The 22,280-nt window shown below is 41.9% G+C and overlaps 1 protein-coding gene across 2 annotated transcripts; it reads left to right on the top strand.

Moving 5' to 3' along the window:
• The first annotated feature begins 824 nt into the window (after positions 1–824).
• On the top strand, positions 825–20,740 carry rsf1a (remodeling and spacing factor 1a). Of its 2 annotated transcripts, none has more exons than XM_015341559.2 (16): positions 825–1,249; positions 4,903–4,994; positions 5,418–5,510; positions 5,851–6,056; positions 6,457–6,614; positions 6,942–8,848; positions 9,891–10,112; positions 10,581–10,685; positions 10,968–11,047; positions 11,166–11,280; positions 12,636–12,739; positions 13,002–13,069; positions 13,229–13,436; positions 14,324–14,535; positions 15,077–15,256; positions 15,529–20,740. In XM_015341559.2, the coding sequence occupies exons 1-16, from the start codon at positions 1,093–1,095 to the stop codon at positions 16,188–16,190; spliced, it is 4,569 nt and encodes a 1,522-aa protein (XP_015197045.2). In that variant the 5' UTR covers positions 825–1,092; the 3' UTR covers positions 16,191–20,740. The 2 variants fall into 2 exon arrangements, with proteins under 2 accessions (XP_015197045.2, XP_015197046.2); XM_015341560.2 differs by having other exon boundaries at positions 11,166–11,220.
• The last annotated feature ends 1,540 nt before the right edge of the window (positions 20,741–22,280 follow it).

The following is a 22,280-nucleotide window of genomic DNA, read 5'->3' on the forward strand; positions in this document are numbered from 1 at the left end:
TGGGTACATGTATAAAAGGGGGACAAAACCAGGGAAACGACATGAGTCCGGGCGATCTTGCGACTGTGTACACCTGTTCCACGACTGGTCAGCAGCACTGGCCAGTGGCTCTCCTAGTCCCCGCCCTGACCACCAATACTCCCTGCCCCTCGCCGTGCACCCCAGCCGGGCGCTCTTCGGCCGCAACGCCAGGCGAGGGCGCTACAGTACTCAATACGACAATAAACTTAAATCTCGAACACTCGTGGTGGGTCTCAGTACACGGCCTTTTCATACCACAGTGATGTGTAGACTAATGTTATCTAGATTTATTCTCGTAGTTTCCATCAAATGCTCATGTGTTGGAAATGACACTGGAAGATTCATTTGTGTCACTCATATTACAAGACCACTTGCCGACAAATTCAAGTTTGCAGGACAAGACAAACATAACGTTCATCTAATTAATTTACTGCAAAGACCATTTATACTCATTGCAGAGTTAAGGCAGAGTTTGAAGTTCCTGAAACACAAAGGGGATCCGACAGCACCCATTTATTTTGTCATTATTAAACCGAGGTGCACTTTACATTCTTTAAATCGTGTACATTCATTGACAATATATTTTGCACAGGTGATTAATCTGCATCAAACCGGTGCATTAACAGCAAGGCATGTGATAATCTCCTTGTAGGTATAATTTGGGACAGTATTTCATAAATTGGCTGTCACACGGAATTCACACGCATATTAATAGCGGGGGGGGCTCGCTGGAGTTTCACACCCCCTGGCTAGGCGGCGCTCTCAGGGGGAGTGAGGATTATACACGGGTACCTGCACACGTCTTTGTTAAATCGCCACTCCTCTGTTGTTTTGAATCCGCGGCTGCTGCTACTGCGGACCGTTCAGTTTTGTGGAAGCGTGACCCAGTGACGTCTCAATCCGGCTGTGTTTACGCAGCCGTACAGGTCCCGGTTTGCTGCGGGAGCTGTGCAAACTCCGAGCAGACTTCCGTGTATCTGCGTGTCTGAGCGCAGCCATCGTTCTGGCGCGGTGGATTGTGGGCAGCCGTCGGTCCTCCGAGCCCAGTCTCCTGCACCCCCATTGGAAAAAATGGCTGCTTCGGCGGCGGCGGCGGTGGAATCTTGCCCCGGTTTGTGTCCCAGCTTCGCCGTAGTTTGCTCTTTTCTGGAGCGGTATGGACCTCTGCTGGACCTGCCAGAGCTGACTTTCCCACAACTGGAGCGAGCACTAAAGGAGACCTCGACAGGTAGGAGGTTTTAAAGTGCAGAGGCAGCGATGTAGTTAAAAAAAAAGGGTCTCCATCATCTTTGCTTGTGTTGGTGGTGCAGATCTTTGGGAGCACTGTTATTGTGTGATTAAGTGACGTTCAACTTCATTTTTCTCTGGCTTATTGACTTTTACGATGGGGGTTGTAGCCACCGGTCAATGCAGAAAGATGATTTGAGCTTTGCAAATAGTTTTTCTGCCCGAGAGAAGAGGAATGTGCTTGCTAGTGGCGTTTTGGAGTGTCTCGGGGGTTATTTTCCATCTTGACTTGATTTGCCTTCTCATGGAGTAAATAGTACTTTATTTTGCACAATAGTAAAGATAATGTTGGCTACAATGAGGGGTGAATTATACTATTCGTGGTAATATAGCGATTGTGCTTCCGTTAAGTTCCTATATGGGGACCGGAGTGTTTCATTGCACTCGAAATGCGCCGACGATATTTACAGTTTAATGATATTTTTTGGCAGATAGTGGTTCACTGTCAAGACTGCGCAGGCGCACACAAGCGATGCTAAACTTCCTGCTGAATGGAGTCTCTCCGTTTGTGATCTGATCATATTCACACCATTCAAACGGTACTTAGGCGGAATGGGCTTGTGTTTTACTGTCAGAAACATGTTTAAAGAATCGAGGGACAAGATGTATTGATTCATTTTTGTGTTCACATGGTTGAATCATTTGTTGATTACGACCGTGATATTTCTGAGGCAATTAAAATTAAAGACACCCAAATACCTGCGTCCACGATTTTTCACAATATCCCTATATCATACAGAATGGCTTTTAATAATCCGTGCTGTTAATGACCTTTCTTTGCGTTTGCATTGATTTTCTTTTTTCTAATGTGTCAAAACAAATGACGTCGCGGTAAATATTAGCACGCCGCGAGACAACCCCAGGAGCACGTGTTTGTAGCAGGTGAATTAATATACAAATTTCAGGTTTAATTATCTGACACTAAACGATAAACGGTTTCTATCAAGTCGGATAAATGCAAATCCTGTGTTTGTCATTAACGGTTCCCTTATAATAATCGATTCATTTTGATTTCGACAAAGTTGTCTGTGGGGGTTTCTGTTATGGACGTCAAATTTTGATTCAAGCATTTAAATGAAAACAAACTGTTGGATAGCCAATTCACATTATAAATTCCTTTACTTAATCTATATGTTTGGATGTTAGATTATTAGATTATTTCTTGTTTTATTTAATTGTGTGCGATTAATAACTTTTTACATTTATATAGGTTTGTAAAAAATGTGTTATATCAAAGCAAAAAAGTTCAGGCGGGATATATATTGGCATTGCATTGTATGGAGTTTTATTTTTATCATACTGACAGTATTTTGTAAATCATTGGGGAGGTCTCATAATGAGGACTTTGAGTCCATTTTATCTCTACTGCCTATAAGTCATGAGTTGGTCATAACATTGAAAACACCTGTTCAGTGTTTTAAAAAGTCTGTAATGTAGTTAATATATTTGAAAAATATTTAACACTTATGTACTCAATCCTCTTTCCAGATTTTTGATACTTTTATGTTGAAGTAATCTTTTCTTAATGGTAAAGCACCATAGAAGACATTCTGCATTTCAGCTTTTTATATCGGTGATAAGTGGTGTTTGTAGTTAAAACTGGAGTCTGTGTACCACTTCATGTTGGTGTTAGATTTTGAAATTGCACTTTTAAAGTTCTTTCACTATTTACACCTCACTGTACAAAACTAAAATAGTACTCCTTAAGCGTATATTGTGTTTTCCTAGAATGTTTCTTTTAAAAGCCTTTAATATAGCTGAATAGTGGAGCAGAATTCTTTCAAGACATTGCTGTTTTCCACCCAGTTCTTTCTGCTCATGCAATTGTGATGCTTATCCAGTGAGATTAGTTTAAAATAAAAAAAAATAGTGCGCTAAGGAGATGATACAGAAAAAAATGAGAAACATTGTCCACAAAGCATTTGGAGAGTGATTGCTTTTAAGTCAGGACAAAGTCAGGATACAAAAAGGACAGATTTCATAGGGTTAAAGCATACAGAAAACATCTCTGCCTCTTTGAGGATTTCAGTTTAACTTGTGAATTACTCTGTGTGAAGATTTCTAGTTTTAAATTGTGAATATTTGAGAATTTATTATTCTGAATATGTGACTTACAAATTCTCACATAGGCACGCTAAGTCAGTTGGTTCATGCACTCAGAAGGGCTTGGCAGTATCCACAAGACACTGATTCTTGTTGTTCTGTCTGAGATGTGAGAATTTCAGAAATTAATTGCATACTTCCTGAGCTGGTAAAAAAAATTGCATAATGCAGAGCCTCAGAGAATACCCACTGCAGTGGGTTACATTGCAACAGGTTAATAGAGGAACAGGCAGAATGTGTTCAGGGTGCTGCAATAGGGCACTAGGCTTTGTCCAGTGGATGAGCAGCACAAGCTAATTCTTTTTTAATTCGGTTTAGAACTGCTAGTTATTTGTGTTCTACCAACCTGATCTGACGTTAGTCACATCTGGGTGCGCAGTTATGAACCCCATGACCCCCACACAGCTGCAAATGAGGAATTGTAGGCAGACTCCCATGATGAGCCACTTGTCTTTCAGCATGTCACAGACTGCAGAGCCTCGTACAAGAGGTTCACCGCCAACTGGGGTGGAGGTGTGAACGCACCGCATGTCTACGAGTACCCGGGAGGTTGCCGGGGTCAATGTGTCTCTGAAGGAGGCGAGCCCTGCCTGGCTGACCCCTCCCTACCCCCAGTGCGCCACTGCCTGGGGGTCCCAGTCAGACAGTGATGTGACCCCGTCTTGAACCTGTGATCTTGAAATTCATTCAACGCTCACAGTTCAGCCTCTTGGGAGACAACCACGTTTAATTTTAATGGTTTACATCATTTGTCTTCCCGTGTGGAAAAATAGCAGTCAGTAAGTGAGTAGGAGCTTGTTACTGATGTTGTTACTCAGGAGTTTAAAGCAGAATCATAGGTTTTCTGGAAATGATTCTCTTACGCTTGTGTCAACCCAGCTGCTGGGCACTGGTTGTCTTTTCCGCTACAACTTGGTTGGTTTTCCGCTAGAGCTGAGCCTTCCTGTGGGTAGTCTTGGGTATGCTGCTTCAGGAGCTAACCAGAGAGCTGTCCCTGTGGTTAAAGCCACCATGCCCTGTACACTGCAGTCACTGGCTCACAGTCACATCATATACCCTGTTCATACCGACAGAGTCATTTATCAGTAAGCGTGTTATTCTGATATGTGGATCTCATAAAATCCATAAAAATGCTCAAGAAAAAGAAAAATTGTTTATTTGTTGATTGCATTAAAGCTAGGAGACCTGTTAGGTGAAGAAATTTGGATTATTGATGGGGTAAACAAACTCGTGCTGGAATTAGAATGAAACAAATATGACAGAATGTTTCCTTTTCCTGTGTATAAACTGTTCCTTTGGGGGACTCGTCTGGTGAAATCAAGTTCAGTTTAACTTTTTTTTTCTGTGAGATTTCTATGAGCTTGATGAGCTACAGTGATAGTTAAGATTGAGATCACATGAAGACCGATCCTGTTCAATCTCAGCTAAGGTTAGGCTGTGAAAGGGGTTATATGAATGAACACAGCTTTCCTTTTGTTCCTCCCCCCTCAGTTCCCAAGCCCTTGGTGGAGCTCCACTTGAAGTTAATGAGGAAAATTGGCAAGTCTGTGTCGGCAGAGAGATGGGAGAAATATCTAATCAAGGTAAGGAGGTCGAGCTGCGGGAGGCAAGGTTGTTGAGTCACATCTCTCTGCTTCTGAAATCAGGAAACAGAAAGCAGAGTCGCGGTAATGGTATTGGACCTGGGTCAAAGCCTCAGTTCACCATCCAGTTACCATCCTTTACTGATCCCTTCTCTCATTCTGTCCCCCATTGCTTTATTAGGAGTTCCAATACGTTTCTCATGGGTCTCTTTTGGGTTTATGAATAGCAGTGTCATGATACTGGCACTGTAGATTTTATGTGTAATTAAATTACCTGCCCTATATACTTAGATTGTATACTTGGCTTATGATAATATATTTTGTGTGAAACATCACTGCAAGCTGTTACTTTCTGTAACTGTAAAAATGTAGAAAATCTTGTTCTGTGTCATGTTGCCTGTGATTTCTTTCCGCATCCCTCAGATGTGTCAGGAGTTCAACAGCACCTGGGCCTGGGAGCTGGAGAAGAAAGGATACCAGGAGATGACTGTGGAGTGCAAGACGGGGATCCTCAAGGTAAGACCAGGGTCCCTTCTCTTGCACTTTCCTAAAATTACACCAAACTCCAGTTCCAATTCCACCAAACTCCAGACCTTTTAGATAATACTGCTCTATATCTGTATATTTTTCACATGTTAGTGTTTCACTGTGAAGTTGTGGACTTATGTTGTTTCTAAATCACAATTTATCAAGTGTCCTGATTTCGTGCTACTCTTGGGGTGCAGGTGCTAGTAAAGCTTTTTTTTTAATGTGTTGAGAGATCTCATCAAGTTTTTTAATCGATTATGCAACAGTGGCTATGATGCTGGAACAATTCCCTCAAGGACAGATATTCAGTATTCCTCTCTTTTTCTAGTACCTGTGCGAATGCCAGTTTGATGACAATATCAAGTTCAAAAATGTGGTCAATGAGGAAGACCCTGACGCGATGCGCCTGCAGCCAATTGGTCGTGACAAAGATGGCTTGATGTACTGGTTCCAGCTGGACCAGGACCACAATGTGCGGGTCTATGTTGAAGAGCAGGATGACCAGGATGGTTCTTCGTGGAAGTGCATAGTCCGGTGAGGATCTGTGGCAGGGATTTCCTGGGATGGGGGTGCATTTATCTAGGCTTGCACCTAGAGAGGGGTAAATCTACAGGGCTCTTTTTGTTTCTCTCATGTATGTATCTGCTTTCTGGGACAGTCCATCCAGTCTAATGGTCCCAAACCCTCTTGCCCAAGGCTGGGTTTGGATGGAGTAGATGGGTATGTGGTGGACTCTTTAACTGTTGTGTCTTATGTGTGCTTGCAGGACTTAATGTTATCATGAAGAGGTGTCTTGCTACTGGGCGATAGCAATATGGTTTTGTTCAGGATCTGAAATTACAGTGAGAAGTGGACAGCTTGATAATGCTTGTGTCCCAGGCTGGACTTTTTTACCCAGGTTTTTCATTATACAATTACTTCTTGTCCACCTCAGATCTCGGAATGACCTGGCGGAGACACTAGAGCTGCTGAAGGCTCAGATTGACCCATCGCTGCTGACAAAACCTGAGCAGCTGGAGGGCTCCTCCAGTACTAGCCCCGGCCCAGAGGATGAAGAGAACAAGAAGGAGGGTGGAGAGATCCCGCCACCAGGTACTGGCATCATCTGTTACTATGAGGAGTGAGCACAGACTGAGCAAAGACTTGGAAGTGTAGTGGGAAGGCTCGGCTCAATTGAAACTGCAGTGCATAAGTATTGTTTCTGTAGGGGAAAGAGATATTGTTTGTCCATGGTTGTTACAGGAGAAAAGCACAATATTTTAGTAAGCCTTTGTGATCAAAGCAAATATTTGATTTTGAAAGAATGCTCAGAGAACTCTTTAAAATAACACGTTACCTTGAAGTTGAGGTCACAATACTTCAGGGATTAATACAGTTCTCATATGCTATTGTGTGAGATTACCAAATCTCTCTCTATAGGTGAATCCTCTGACATAAAAGCTGACAAAACAGATGAGGTTTCGAAGGACCAGGAAAGCAAATCTGCAAAGGAGACACTTGTTCCTGCTTGTTCCAAAAGTGTAAAAGAGGAGAAGGCACCCGCTTTGTCAGAAAAGGGAGAGCAAAAATCTGACTTGAATGTGGAAGTGAAGCAAGTCAAACAGGAATCAAATGAAAGCAAGGAAACTACCGAGAAGAAGGAGTTAATAAACAAAGCCAATAAAGTAATAGAAAGACCTGTGACCGATAAGAACAGAAATATCGCCACCCTTATCAAAGAAGATCCAAAAGACCCTAAAGATGCCCAGAGCTCTGGTCAGAACACGGTGGCCTCGGTGCCAGAAGTCCTTGTAAAAATTGAACTTCCCGAGGAGGTTAAAGAAAAGTCTCCGGAGGAATTGGAGAGAGCACTGAAGAATGACCAGCAGGCCAAGATTCCACTGAAGAAGAGGGAGCTCAAACTGACGGAGGACTTTGACAATGGAAGTAAGATTGTCCGTAACCCGTCCATCACCCCAACCAAAGAACTTCTTAAGGAGGAAGGGAAAACTGACGAGGAATCTAAGCCACCAGTTTTCTGCGCTGTAGAGAAGGAAGGGAAGGAACTGGTGAATGGAGAGGTTCAAAGTTCAGGAGACGTGAACCACCACCAAAATCAAGAGGAGCCAGCGAACACAGGGGTTTCATCAGAGGAGAAAGTATCTTTGCAGAGTGAGCAAGCTAAGAAGGGAGAAGCCTTGCCTGATGTCTCCATAAAAAAACAAGAGAATGGGTTAGCAGAGTCCAGTCATAAGGCAATCACAAGTCCACATAAAGAACAGGAAAATGCTTCTGAACAAGAGAATGCAGCGAAGACTGAGAAAGTCGAAGATGCCAAACAAGTGAAGGAAAATAAAGGACCCGAGGTAAATGTAAGTGATTCCACTGATGCTACTCCTACTACTGACCCTGCTTCTGCTGCTGTCCTGGAAGAAAAGAAGGAGACTTCTCCAAAACAAGCAGAGGCATCTCCTTCACCCAAAGCTTTTTCCCATCAAGAAGAATCCAAAGAGGAGCCAATGGAAGCATCCGAAGGTCCTGTGAACAAACCAGAGATGACGGAGAAACCTAAGGAACCTCAGGAAGGACAGAAGGACATGAATGATGAGAATTTGGACAAGGACAGTGAGAAATCCAAGAAAGATTCCTTGGTTACTCCGATGGAATGTGACATTTCTGAGAGGGAGGAGGCAGACACGAAGAAAGAAAATGATACGTCTTGTGCTGAGAAGGCAGAGTCAGCAACCGTTGGTAATGCTGGGGATGAAAAGAAGCAGGAAGCAAGTGGTCTGGAGGAAACCTCTGTAATCACTGTAACTCCACAAGAGGAGAAGTCAACACCAACTGAAGAGGCTGAGGACAACACGGAAAAGGAAAAGTCTGAAAAGAGTGAGACCCAAACAGCAGGAGCAGACCAACAGGCAGCTGTCAGTTCTGATGACAGCAAGCAGGAAGTGGGGAAGAAAACTGAAACGCTTAATGAAAATGAAAAGGAAGCAAAGGATGAAAAATGCAATGAGGCATCATCAGAGATCCAGAAAGGAGGGATCAGGTTGAAGATCAGGATCCCTGCACACAAGAGGAAGACCGTGATTCAGGTGGAGGAGAAGAGGCCGGACTGTGAGACTGAGGTGACAGATGGGAGGTCTCTGAGGAGGTCACCAAGGATTTGCAGGCCAACAGCCAAGGTGGCTGAAATCCGCGACAAGAAGCTGGAAAAGAAGCAGGCAGCAGCAGACGAGGAGGGGGAGGAGGATAATGAGGATGAAGAGAAGCCAGCCCCCCAAAGGAAAGCAAAAGAGGGATCAAGAAAGACTGATTCAGAGGCCCAAACCAGACCCACCAAGGTACTTCAGCAATGCTTATTTTCTATGGCATATTATCTATTTCATATTAGCAACACAGTAAAAAAGTCTCTTGTGCTCTGCTGAAACCCTTTAATGGGAAAATTGAAACCCAGATTCAAAATCTAGAATCAATATTATTTACATTTTAAATCTTTAAAAGAAGGATTTGTAGCTTCAGTAAAGGAGACTATGATAGAGTGAGGGAGAGCTTACAGCAACAGCTTTAGAAAAGATGGGAGTCAGGAGCGTGAAGTAGGATGTTTAAACTTCCAAAAGATATTGTTATACGCTTGAAAGAAATTAATCCCTCAGACAAGTCTAGAAAATGAGGGTCGAATGGTTAAACAAAGAAATAGAAAAACAGAAGTAATAAAGCGTTCAATACAGACTGCAAAAGAGGACAAGACACGGAGACAGTAATAGAGTATACTGAGCTTCAGGTGAAGGTGAGAAATTAAATTAGAATCACAGAGAAATGAACATTACTCTAATGTTCATAAGGGAGAGCATTTTAAGTGATAAAGTAAAACTTTTAAAAGCTGTTAATATGTTATATAACATAAGAACATTAATGGAAGAAGCAGAAGAAATAAACATGCTAGTTAAATATTTCACACATTTATGAACTAGAAGCCATGACAATAATTGTTGTAGTTGTCAGTAGAATACTTTACAAAGCTTTTAGTAATGTCCTTTCCAAAAGGCTAATTCACAATGTAAATATCATGGGAATCCAGTAAATGTTTGAGAATACATGGGGAACGAGTAATTGTGCTCCTTGAACAGAGGCCCCGAGCCATAGATGGACTCTGAATGTCCTTTGCCTTTCAGATGTTTCTGCTAGATATGCTGCTTACTTACTGATTAGGGTTGCAAATGGTAGTTTTAAAGTCTTGTAATTGATCTGTTGGCTTTTCTTCTCTAAAATCGTAACGTTACAGTCACAGAGTTGTGATTCCCATGCCAGTTGTTTCATTGGTGTCTTAAGGCCTTAGGTCTTTTCCTTCAGCAATGAGCCAGGCTGCGTGCGTGTCCATTTCAGGGCAGGCGGCGGCACCGGCGGACCCGCTGGACAAACACCCGCTCGCGGTGGCGTAAAGCGAAGGGCTCGAGCGAGGAGGAGGAGGAAAGCGAGGAGGACGACAGTGACGAAGACTACAAGGTGGAGAAAGACAAGGACAGACACGAGTCGGACTCCGAGGAGGAGCCAACTCCCAACGATGATCCCTGTAAACACTGCGGCCTGTCCAACCACCCTGAACTGGTGAGCAAATCATGCGAGATTTCGGATGTTGATTCCTGTGGCCTGTCCTGGGGTAGGGGGTGGAGATCTCAAATTGCCCCTTTGCAGATTCAGTATAAACACTGGGAAAAGAGTTGTACCAATTTACTGATGGATTAATTGTACCAGTGTAACCCCTCTCCACACATATCTCAACGATTTGAAAAGATCAAACCTGCTCGGTACGTTGGAGACCTGAGGGGCCAGATATGAGAAGCTCTCCTTGAGAGCTTTGTGCAAAAACATTAGGATCCAGTCAGAGGTTGATGGAAAGTAGTTTTTAAATAGTGCCTAGTAAATAAAGAGCCATCAATTCATTAACTGGGTGTCTTTTATCATGGTTTAAATCCCTTTTGTCACACTAAGACAGCTAGTCTCAGGTTGTACCGTATTCCACCTTACCGCTTCTGTCCACAGACCGGTTCTTTTGCTTTGTTGCCCCCCTTGCAGATCCTCCTGTGTGACTCCTGTGACAGTGGCTACCATACAGCCTGCCTGCGGCCCCCACTGATGGTCATTCCAGACGGAGAGTGGTTCTGTCCACCTTGTCAGCACGTAGGTTTGATGGAAAGAGACTTTCCTTTCCGACAGTGGATGTTGTGAAGATGATCATTAACGCATTTGAGGAGTAGTCTGTTTTTTTTTCCCTGTATGTGATGGGGGTCGGAGATTGGGGATTTGGGAGGGCCAGGGCGGTCACCCTGCAGGCGTAGGGGAGGGATGGAAAACAAAGGGCTCTCCCGCCGAATTTCAAAATGTAAGAAAGCGCGGCTTCAATTTCCAAGTGAAGGGCGTCACGAAGAGAACATAATCTCTCATTCACTGGCTGTCTTGCAGAAACTTCTGTGCGAGAAACTGGAGGAGCAACTGCAGAATTTGGACGTAGTTTTGAAAAAGAAAGAACGTGCAGAAAGAAGGTGAAGTCGCTTCTGTTCCCACCAGAGCCTGACCAAATAAATTGTCTCCTAAAATGGAAAGTCTTCTGTTTTTCTTACTCTAAGTGCTTTTCTCCTTTTCTTCTCGCCATCTCGACAGGCGAGAACGCTTGGTGTATGTTGGGATCAGCGTTGAAAACATCATCCCTGCTCCCGTAAGTAGTACGGACTTGGATTCTAATGGCGCTAAAGTTTTTAGCCCAGACACAACGAAGGTCAGTAGAGATTTAACTTTGGAATCAAATTGTACCATTTTACAGACTGAATTCTTTGACTTTGATCTCTAAGGGGGATTGAAATTTAACATTAGATTTCTATCTGCTTTTAGTCTGCATATTTCTGTTTACTTTTTCGTTTTTATTGTCTTCATTGAATGGAATGTATTTTTTATAGAATAGTGATTTTATTTTGCAATACTAAAGCTGAAAATGAAAATATGGAAATCTAGAATAAGTTATTTATTGTACATTGATTAAAAAAAGTCATCTGTAGTCTAAAAATAAATGTTGACACTTGTTAACATATTCAAAATCAGTAGAGCTTAATGCTTTTCAAACTGCTGACGGTTAGCAAAATTGCAGATTTTTATAGAATGATTGTGAGGTATTGTGTTCACCACCGTAGTATTTCATTGTTTTTGCTTTAGTATTGTTTTCATTGCTTTATTACCTTTACCTAGAGCAGTCATACCCAGACAAGTTAATCTCACAATAGATATTGTGAGATTTTCTTTTGCACACTGAATACACATTTGAACTGTTCTTGAGCTGTGTGATTTGAACTAAACTAGTAAACTATGGGGCAATGAAAACATTACTTAAACATGTCATGCTTTGTTTAATCTTATTTAATACACCTTTTCCCCAGTATTTATTTTATATGAGCACATTACAAAATGAAGGCTGAGCCTTACTTTATCTTTATCACAGCTACTTTTTATTTTGGTCCAGTACTGAAATACATGTTAAAATTGATTCTCCTAGGCAACATCAGTAATGATCTTGCCTCACTTTGTGACTCATACATGGCCTTGTCATTAAAAACAAGGGCTTTTTAGCTTGGACTAATCTAAAAAATCAGATGACCGAAAATCATTCATACATAGTCATTTGCGAATTGTGGCATTTGCCTAATTTTTGAAATGTGCCCATAACCCATGTTTATCCCAGGTGTATTGACATTATTTGATTAATTAATGAAAACATTTGCTTTCAAGGGTTTATTTATTTCTTCACGTGTTTATTTGCTTGTTTAAGCTGTTAGCACCATAAAGCTGTAAATCGACTTTTAGTTATGTAATGCTCTGTTTTTGTCTTTTATGTTTACATACTTTACTCCAAAATGCTTAATTCTGACATCATCAGAAGTATTAAGGAATAGTAGAATCTGAATTTTCCTTCATGTCCTATTTATTTTTTTTAAATCCAAGGAATATAGGAATGATTTGTTAAAAGTATGTCCAGTTGGGGTCCTTAGGTTACTGTCAATAAGAAAGTGTGATCTACACATGGATGACTGCTAACTAACAATCAGACTTCACATCTGACCAAAGCGCTTCTGTTCTTTTTAGGAACCAGAGGTAGAAGAAGGGACTGAGGAAAAGAAAAAAGAATCAAGAAAATCCAAAACCTTGGAAAGGAGGTCAACTAGAACACGGAAGTCTATCAGTTACAGGTACCAATAAGAGGGGCTTTCCTGTCTTGTTGGCTGGGGAGACAGAGACCAAGCTCAGATGTTTGAGGTGGTGCTGAGTGGAATTATTGTGACTGGGCCTCATTGTACACATGGTACAGTTAACTGAAAGATGTATCAGCTTCATTTGAACTTGGAATTGAATAAGAAGAGATTTCTGGATGTTACTCTTCGTTTTAAAGTAATGTTAAGCATTGTAGAGAAGGATTCTCTCTCAACTGCCATCTCTCTTTTGTGACGTTAGATTTGATGAGTTTGATGAAGCGATAGATGAAGCCATTGAGGAAGACATCAAAGAGGCAGAGGGAGGAGGTAAGCTCACACAGTGCGCACAGCTGCAGTTTGAGCTGTGCATTGTGTAGCACATTTGATTCTCGACTTGTGATGAAAATACCAAATGTACGAAGTGAAGGTCTGGCTCATGTATGGACCGGTCCTGTGTAGTGAATGCGTCTTTGTCTGGCTTCATAGGAGCAGGCCGAGGGAAGGACATGGCCAACATCACAGGTCACAGAGGGAAAGATATCTCCACAATCCTCCAGGAGGAAGGCAAAGAGAACCGCCGTCCACAAAGAGCTGCTGCCTCGCGGAGGAAGAAACGCCGGCGCCTCAACGATCTGGACAGTGATAGCACCATGGAGGAGGATGAGAGCGAGGAAGAGTTCCGTGTCAGTGACAGGTGGGAGACCCAGTACTGAAGCCCTTCAGACATCATGTAATCGCAGTTTTTCCAGGACCAGCTGTAGGCAAGCTGTGCCAAACGCTTAACATGAATTACAATTCGATACATTTGAGGAAGCCAGAGTTCTGCTCTGGATTTGAAGGTCCAAATCCATGCGGGGCATGTTCAGTGTGGAGGCAGAGCCCTGGATAAAGGGCAACGTGTTGCCTTAGCAACCACAGCTGCCCTGGCTGATTAAGGATGAGCTGCAGCTGTGAGGGCTCTTTAAGACACACTGAGCACCTCCTTTACTGTGCACCTCCCCGGAGGGACGAGCAGGCCCCCGCAAGGGGAGAACCTTCCACCGACTGTCCCGGAGGGGACTGTGACGCACGCGCAAGCCTTCGTTTCATTTTCTTTTTCTTTTCGCCTGTCCCATCACGTATCTCCCACCGGGGCAGGCTAAACTTTTCGTTTCCCGTCCCGCAGTGTATCTCTCACTGGGACACGTTGAGCTTTTTTTTTTTGGCCTTGCGGTCCCTTTTCTTCCAGACTGGACCCAAATTAAATAGTCGGTCCATTCTGGAAACTGCTGCTCCAAGCGGTCTCTCTTTTCCAGGCTGGGCCCTATTAGATAGGGCAAATCCAGCATGTCTCTGTGCAAAGCGGTGCCTTTTTCTTTTTCCTTTCTGTTTTTCCCTAGCCTCACACCAGTACCTCTGCCCCCTCAGACAGGGCGTTGACTTTGACCGGTGTTCGCCGTGGCCCCTCCCACTCCCACATTGTTACAAAGGAAAAAAGTTCCATTGCAAAAGACTTCTTAACTGAGCCTGTTGCTATGAAACCCCGCTTCATTTGCCCAGTGCAGTGTATCGCTAAGGAAGGTCATGTGTGTGTTCAAGCAGCACAGAGGAGGAGTTTGTGGTGTCGGACGAAGAGGCAGAGGACAGCGATGGCGACATCCCCTCCAACGAGGACAGCGACCTCGGCCGCCGCACTCGCCGGACCCGCCAGAGACAGACCAAGAGACAGAGCCAGCGCATACGACGGAGACGAGGGCGCAGGGAATACTCTGACGACGACGAAGAGGAGACTGAGGAGGAGGAGGAGGAAATGGGTAAGGGGCCTGGTCAGGGAGAGAGAGGGACACAGTAACACGAGAGTAGTGTCCAGGCATATTGCTCTATCATTTCTCATTGCAGTGCTCTATAGGGAGGTTAATTCATTTCAAAAGAAAAAGAAAATCTCAGTGACTTTGCTTCTGTATATCAAAAGAATAAAAATGATGAATACAATAAGGAGAGTCATTGTTGTCTTCCCCTTATGTAAAGATTATATACAATGTGCAAGATCTGACATGACTTTTCTGAAAGTTCACTTTGTCATTGTGTAGATATGACATTTAGTGGTCCTTATCCTGACCTATTGAAGCAGATTTAACACCACGTACAGTATCAAGTACTCTTACAGTGAATGAAAGTACAAAAAACAATGTGCGTTTCTTGTCCTGCAGAAAATTAATGAGCTTTGAAATTCCTCATGCTGTTATTTTTGCAGAGCAGGGAAAATGTCATTTGTGATTGTCCTTCTTGTTTAGAAAGGGAGGCGTGCCCCCTGAAATGGTTTCAATTAATGGTGTGCTCTCTCTGCGCGTTCAGAGACGGAGCGGTCCAGCGATTACAGCGACGATGACCTGGACCTGCATCGGCGGCGCTCTCGCCGGAGCAAGAGGAAGCCGGTGAATTACTGCGAGACCTCGGAGAGCGAGGGGTCACGTGCAGGGGGCAACCGGGACAAACACAAGTCCCACCGCCGCCGGCTCTCCAGCTCCAGCGAAGGTCAGCCATGGTGTCTGAAGGCTTCGCTCGTCTTCTCCGCTATTGGAGCGCTGAGCACGTCGAGGCGGTCTGTCCTCAGGCTGATTTCTTTGCCATTTTATTTTTGCATATACAGTAATGGTGTGAGGGTAGCAGCTGTGTTGAACTTCCACTGATAAAGAAATTCTGCAAAGTGACGTTTTGTCTACTTTTCTGAGTCCACAAACAGCTCTGAGGATTTAAAGCCAGGATCACAGTCTAACTGATCTCTCTTGCCTTTTTAAATCTCTCAGGGAGTTTCCTTACCAAAGATTCAGAGGAGGATGAGGAGGAAGAGGAAAAGGAAAAGCAGAAGAGAACGAAGACAAGGGGAGAGTCTTCAGAGGAGGACTCGAGGCGCCGGCGGCGGCAGATGCTGAAGAGACGGAAGACCTCGGAGGAAGAGGACGACGACGAAGAGGATTCTGAAGAGGAAGAGGAGCGGCCTGTCCGCAAGAGGCTGAACCGCATCGAGACCGATGAGGAGGACGAGGAGCCTAAGGAGGAGGCTGCACCCGAGAAGGAGCTGACGCAGGAGGAAGGTCAGCGCCTGGGAGGGCTGAAGAAGTCCAACCGGATAACCAGCGATGATGAGGAGGACGGGGAAGCTTTAGGGAAAGAGGAAAGCCCGATGGACTACAACCTGGTGGAGTTGCCTTCAACCAATGGACAGAGCCCAGGAAATGGTCTGGAAGGCTTCATCACAAAACCTGGTGCAGCTGCTAGTCAAATCGTCCATCCAGGTCCCAAGAACAGTGGTGCCCCTGCAGCGTCCAGTACCGCTGCCAACCCCTCCGCCATCCTGGCACCCAATGGCATGGCTGGACAGGAAGTACCCCCTCAAGATGAAGACGAGGATGACCTTTTGGGAGTGACCGACCTGGTGGACTATGTTTGTAATAGTGAACAGCTTTAAGACTGTTTTTTCTTTTGTTCTTTCAGCCCCTCTTCCTTCTTGTAGTATGATATGTACTTCCATGTCAAGGGGCTTGTGTATTCCACAGTAGCTGTCGCTATTGTCCAGACAAGGTTTTATGCAGGTTGGGGCTGACGGAGGTCAGGCCACTTATGGGGAGCCTGTGTGCTCTTCCACTACTCACTACACATACCGAAGTGAAGAAAGATATCAGATTCATCTTGGAGAGCCATTATTTTAACCCCCTTACACATTCTCGAGGATTTTTTTTTTTAAATATGGATTTAGTATTTTAAATTCCCTACGTTGTATATTCTTTGCCTGTTGTTGTCCTTGTACAAATTAACCTTTTTCACTGTAATATTTTTTTTAGATTTCATAAGAAGAAAGGTTCATCACGCTGTGTTTGGAGAAGATTAAATTGGGGAGAGGGCAACAAACTGCATTCCTTTTCTGAAGGGACTTTAGAAAATTTAGGAATTGTCTGCGACAGTAAACCTGTCCCAGTTTTTTTCTAGATAAGTCCACTAGTTTCCAGAATTATTGAATATGGAATAGAGCTACTTTAAAGTTACTGGTGCACGACACCTGGTTAGTAGGAGTTGAATCTGCGTAGCACATTTCACTAGGCTTATGTACACATCATAAGGTATTCGCTTCACTACTTTTAACTAGCTAGTTTAATAGCTATCTCGTATACATGTACTGTATTCCAGTCTCTTTTCCAAAAAGAGCCTCCATTTTTTTTAAAGAAGCAATGTTATCATATTTTTGTAATTTGTGATCTTTGAAATGCAAAACTTCTTCCCCACACGTTTTGTGTTTTAGATAGGCCTTTTAAAAATAATTTATTACAACTATTGTTGACTATTGAGGTGAATTTCTGCCTATGATCTGATATTTTTTTAACTGTTGGGTTATTTCTTGAAATAGCTGACATTGTTAAAATTTCTGTTTGTGACTCAGTGAGAATTGAGCATGCTTTTAAGAATCTCAGTTAAAAACTTTGGAAAGCAAGGAAGATTTTTAGAAGGTTATAGGCAACAATCCTCTGATCAAGGCTGTACATCTTAGCACCAAGGCACTTGAATAAGTTTTCTCATGGCCCAGAACAAATTTATATTAAAAACTAGTTTTTATTCACTGTAGTGTCCATTATCTGTGAGTATGTTTACCTTCTCAAGAGGTTTAGTTTTGTTTTATTTTTGATTTTTTATCTTTTTGAAGAAGTCTGAATTTATTAATTACCTTGTTTATTCCCTTCTTATATCAGTACAGTCCTAATTACTTTTGTGCATTTTTACAGTATCAGCCAAGGCAGTTTATTTTAATGCTTAAAATGCCAAACTTTTAGACAAGTAAGGGACATCTTTGAGAATCCACATTAATTGCATTTGGAATAAAATACATGTATGCTAAAAAATGTAATGATGAAAACTATTTTTGTTTTACACACTTGGGTATCAAGTTAGATCTCCCTTGAACTATATGTACATGTTGAATTGTCCCTAAACATTTACCTTCGTCTTGCAATATTGCTTTCTTTTTATGCATTTTAAATCTTCAGTGCATCTTGGTAATTGTTAATGAAATCCATAAGCATAAAAAGTGCTCTGGATTAGATTTAGCCATAAAATGTGTTTTGAGAAATCACTACTGTTTTTTTGCTTTTAAAAAACTGTCATTAAGCTGTTTTCTTAGACATTTGCGATATTATTTTGGAACTTGCTTATTGTCTAACACCCCTTCCCTGTAATATACTTCCTATTTGTTCACACTGTTTCTTTTATTTAACCATGCTTTTGTTCTTTATCATATATATATATTTAATTTTTCATTGTCTGACAATCCTCTGTTGAGATACCAGTTTCATCAGTTCATTGACAATACTTACCTGACATAATGTAGGTACTTCGATGTATATGATGGGGAGTTTCACTTTTCCTTATTCTAAAGTACAGAGAATGGACCAATAGCAATGACATGGCATTCTCAAGATATTTCTCCATCTTGCAGGAGAAAATATCTCATAATGTTTCTGTGTTAGTTTGAAGCACAGTTTGCTGCCACTAGTCAAGGAGCTATAGAAGCTCACATTGATTTCCTAAAGCATAAAGAAGTGTATTATCATAGTTTTTCTCAGTGGCATGAATCCCAGCTTTGACTGGTACTAGAGAAAAACCACAATCACTTCAGACACTTCTCGGTGTTCAAAATTCTGGTCATTGGGCATTCCTGCAAACTTCTAGAAAAGTACTACACACCTTTCTGCAGTGAGCAGCAGCAGCCAAATCCTGCTCCACTGTTCTGGCCAGATAAATATTTCATATTGAAACGACACATTGTTTTAGAGGAGGAGCCGAAAGATTTTTTTCACCACTTGCCCCTTTGTAGCCCCCAGATGTTGGATTTGAAATCTTGCGCTTTTCGCAAAACGTTTTGTGGCCTACTTTAGCCATTTAGATTTCAGATGTGATGGAGTGGTTAAGAGGGATCAACTTCCAATTCACAACACTGAAAATGGTCTTGTACCATTAGCAGGTGCCTTGGCAGAACTCGTAGAAAACAATATTACAAGTAGTCTTTGTCAAAGACTTTCCATTCTTGGTTTTAGGTGGTACTGAAGAAGTGTATTATTTTAAGGTGGCTGGATTTTATTTCCCATCAATGCAGATTTGTTTTTTTTTTTGTTTATATTGCAACAGTCTTGTTATACTAAATATTTTCAATTATTGTATCAATTCCAATTGTATGTTGGAACATTTCTGAAACAGGGTCACACACCCACCTTCTCCTGTCACTGGTCTTGCCTAGAGTAAGAGCAGTGCCGTGCAGTATCAATTTCGGCTTCAGATGTGCTGTAAACATTTTTCGTTACGTTGCCTGTTACCCGTGGTTTCTTTAGAAATTATGATCCCTTAAGTAAATGGAGCACCCTTCTTGTCTCGGTTGAGTTCTCATTTTAAAGGAGTTCTGATGCAAAAGGTCTCGGTGTTCCTCAGCCTGTTACAGAAGGCGATGCCACCCTCTTGGAACTCCAGTGGCAGGTGACCTGGTTCTTAAACTTGGCAGACGTCAGCCCTGTCGCGGGTGGGACGCTGGGTAGCTTTGAAACCATAGTTAGCGTGATTGAATACCTGGAGGGGGCCCAAGATGCACTCATCACCCTGATACCCTGCAGACTTCATTCAGTTTAAGTGTACAGTCTCAAAAATGGCATAACCCTTTTTCTTTGAGAAAAGAAAAAAAAAGATATCTATCTCTTAATTGTGTGTATATTTGTAGTTTATGCTGTAACATATTTAGAAGCTTTTTTTATAATGAAAAGGTATATAAAGCAATTCTTTACAATTGCTACTGTTTATAATTTTTTGTAGCGGGTTGTGATATTTTGCACAACTTTTGTAATGTAAAAAGTTTCAGCATGGTGTTTGATTTCATCCTGCAGACAGTAGTAGTCTTTTTGCTTGAGGGTTCGAGTTTAAACCCACAGACCTGCACCCTTTTCCCTAACTTGTATCCAGCAACATCTCATTTCTTGGTACCGAACTGTGTAGATAATACTAAACCAAGTTACACAGAATTTGTAGTGATGAAGAATATCTGAGTGCAAAGATTAAACATACTCTGTTGTATGTCTGGGATGTATCATTTTGTGTTTTGACAGATGTACGAGACATGTTCCAAGTGACTGAAGACAAAAGCGACTGCTTAGACAAAAATGATCTTAAGTAGTGTGCTTGTTACATGTTTTCTGAGTAACTACAGCAATTTACCAAGAGATATTTTGTAAACTATATAGTATGTCTTGCGCTTACTATACATTTTGTTAGTAATAAAAGGAAAATTGATTTTTTTTTAAAATATCTCAACCTTACCATTAATTTGTTTAGGAACAAGTAATAGGTTTATTCCATGCTGAAAAAAAGAAGAAAGAAAACAACTTTTCGGCCGTAGAACCTTCTTGAAGTTTTCTTTCTTCTTTTTTTCAGCATGGAATAAACCTATTACTTTTTCCTTTGCAGCCTACGCATGCTGACGCAGCTACCTACCTGAATTAATTTGTTTACCCTCGTTTTAGCATTTGAACATAGTGCCCGGTCATATTTAGGCTTTGCATTCTCATGTCCATCAAAGCCTTTTGCAAGGGACTTGCCTTCTGCTGGAGAAAAATATTTGAGAAAATACTGAATTATCAGGAGTGAGAAAGATGTACATGCAGTTTCTCCAACATACTGTTTTTGATACTTTAAATTGAGTCCATGTTGTGTGCTCTCAAGATTTTAAATAGGTCTTCTGTTGCTTTAATTCCACAATTATTGTTGGTCTAAATAAAATAATGGAAAATCAGTGCCAATATTTTTAAGTGTTTAGTGTTGTCTCACTACAGTCTGGTCAAATATTTGTGTATAAGCTAGGCCATTGGCCGTAGATGTTAGCTCCAGGCCTTAGTCTGTGTAACATTTTTTCTTTGTTTTCTTTCAGAGCGTTTTGTTAAACCTGCTGTAATTTCTTTCGTATAAATAAAACTTGTAAATTTGTCATAAAAAGCTTCATCCTGTCTGCCTTAACTAGTTTCCTATATTACAGCAAAATTCCCAGTGTAGGTTTTTATTTTTGTCTTAAGCCAGCAGCCATATCACCCTGCAACTCACAATTGGCAACCCACTGAAGCTCAGCAGGTGTGAGCCTGGTCAGTACCTGGATAGGAGACCACCTGGGAAAAACTAAGGTTTCTGCTGGAAGAGGTGTTAGTGGGGCCAGCAGGGGGCGATCACCCTGTGGTCCATGTGGGTCCTAATGCCCCAGTGTAGTGATGGGGACACTATACTGTAAACAGGTGCCGTCTTTCGGATGAGACGTAAAACCAAGGTCCTGACTCTCTGGTCATTAAAAAATCCCAGGGTGTTTCTCGAAAAGTGTAGGGGTGTAACAACCTGGCCAAATTTCCCATTGGCCCTTACTAATCATGGCCTCCTAATAATCCCCATCTATGAATTGGCTACATTACTCTGCTCTCATCCTCACTGATAGCTGATGTGTGGTGAGTGTTCTGGCACACTATGGCTGCCGTCGCATCATCCAGGTGGATGCTGCACATTGGTGGTGGTGGAGGGGAGTCCCCATTACCTGTAAAGTGCTTTGAGTGGAGTGTCCAGAAAAGCGCTACATAAGTGTAAGCAATTATTATTATTATAAGACTGTACTGGTTCTGCACTTTAAGTATCTTCAATGAATGTGTATGTGAATTTTACTGCCAGATAGTAAAATCAGAGGGCAGTGTCTTTGCTGTTAACAATAGATGCTATAAGCGTTTTCAGCCACTTCTTTTCGAGCATTAAAAAGACATTTTAAAGTAGCTTTATGTGTCATTTAAGTAACGCTTGGAATCGAGGACGGTAGAATCAAGTTCACAAAGTATGAAAACAGCAGCTTTATAATGATGAAATCGAAAATACAAAGGCGTACTGTATCTGCCTCTGCCAATTGCTTTATTATATATTTTCCATTGTGTAGGAAGTCAACATCGGAAGATTCACATCCAATTACTTTACCGTTACAAACCCGGTGGATGTCATAAGAGAAGTATTAAATCTAGACTTCAATCTGTTTCGGGTAGCGATGTTTATTGAATTTTACGTCTGTGGGAAATATACGATCTCTTAAAAAATAAATCACTCTGGTGAGCTCAAACCTACAGTATGTCTGTTTACAAAGCTGATTCAAAATCCCCAAGTATTCAATTTTTGCGGTATTTTGTTATTACGGTTTTTTTTTGCGATAATCCATTCATACAGCAATAGCAATTTCTACAACTGGTACCCTTTCATCATTCTGTCATCACCAAGATTTTTAAAAACAAGGTAATGTTGTACTCGATTCTGTCACAATTTCCTTGTTAAAACAATTTTGGGGCGGTGGTAAACATACAGTTCGTAAACATACCACCATGATACAAAGAGAGTATCACCATGATATAGCGGCAGTGTTTGGTGCAATTGCGTTTTAAAAAGCAATTTAACCAGAGTTCTGCACTCTCGTTTAGAAATCTAGAAAGATCATATGAACTACAGCACCGTGCTTATTTAT

Source organism: Lepisosteus oculatus, chromosome 5 (assembly GCF_040954835.1).
Source record: "Lepisosteus oculatus isolate fLepOcu1 chromosome 5, fLepOcu1.hap2, whole genome shotgun sequence".
Lineage (NCBI taxonomy): Eukaryota > Metazoa > Chordata > Actinopteri > Semionotiformes > Lepisosteidae > Lepisosteus > Lepisosteus oculatus.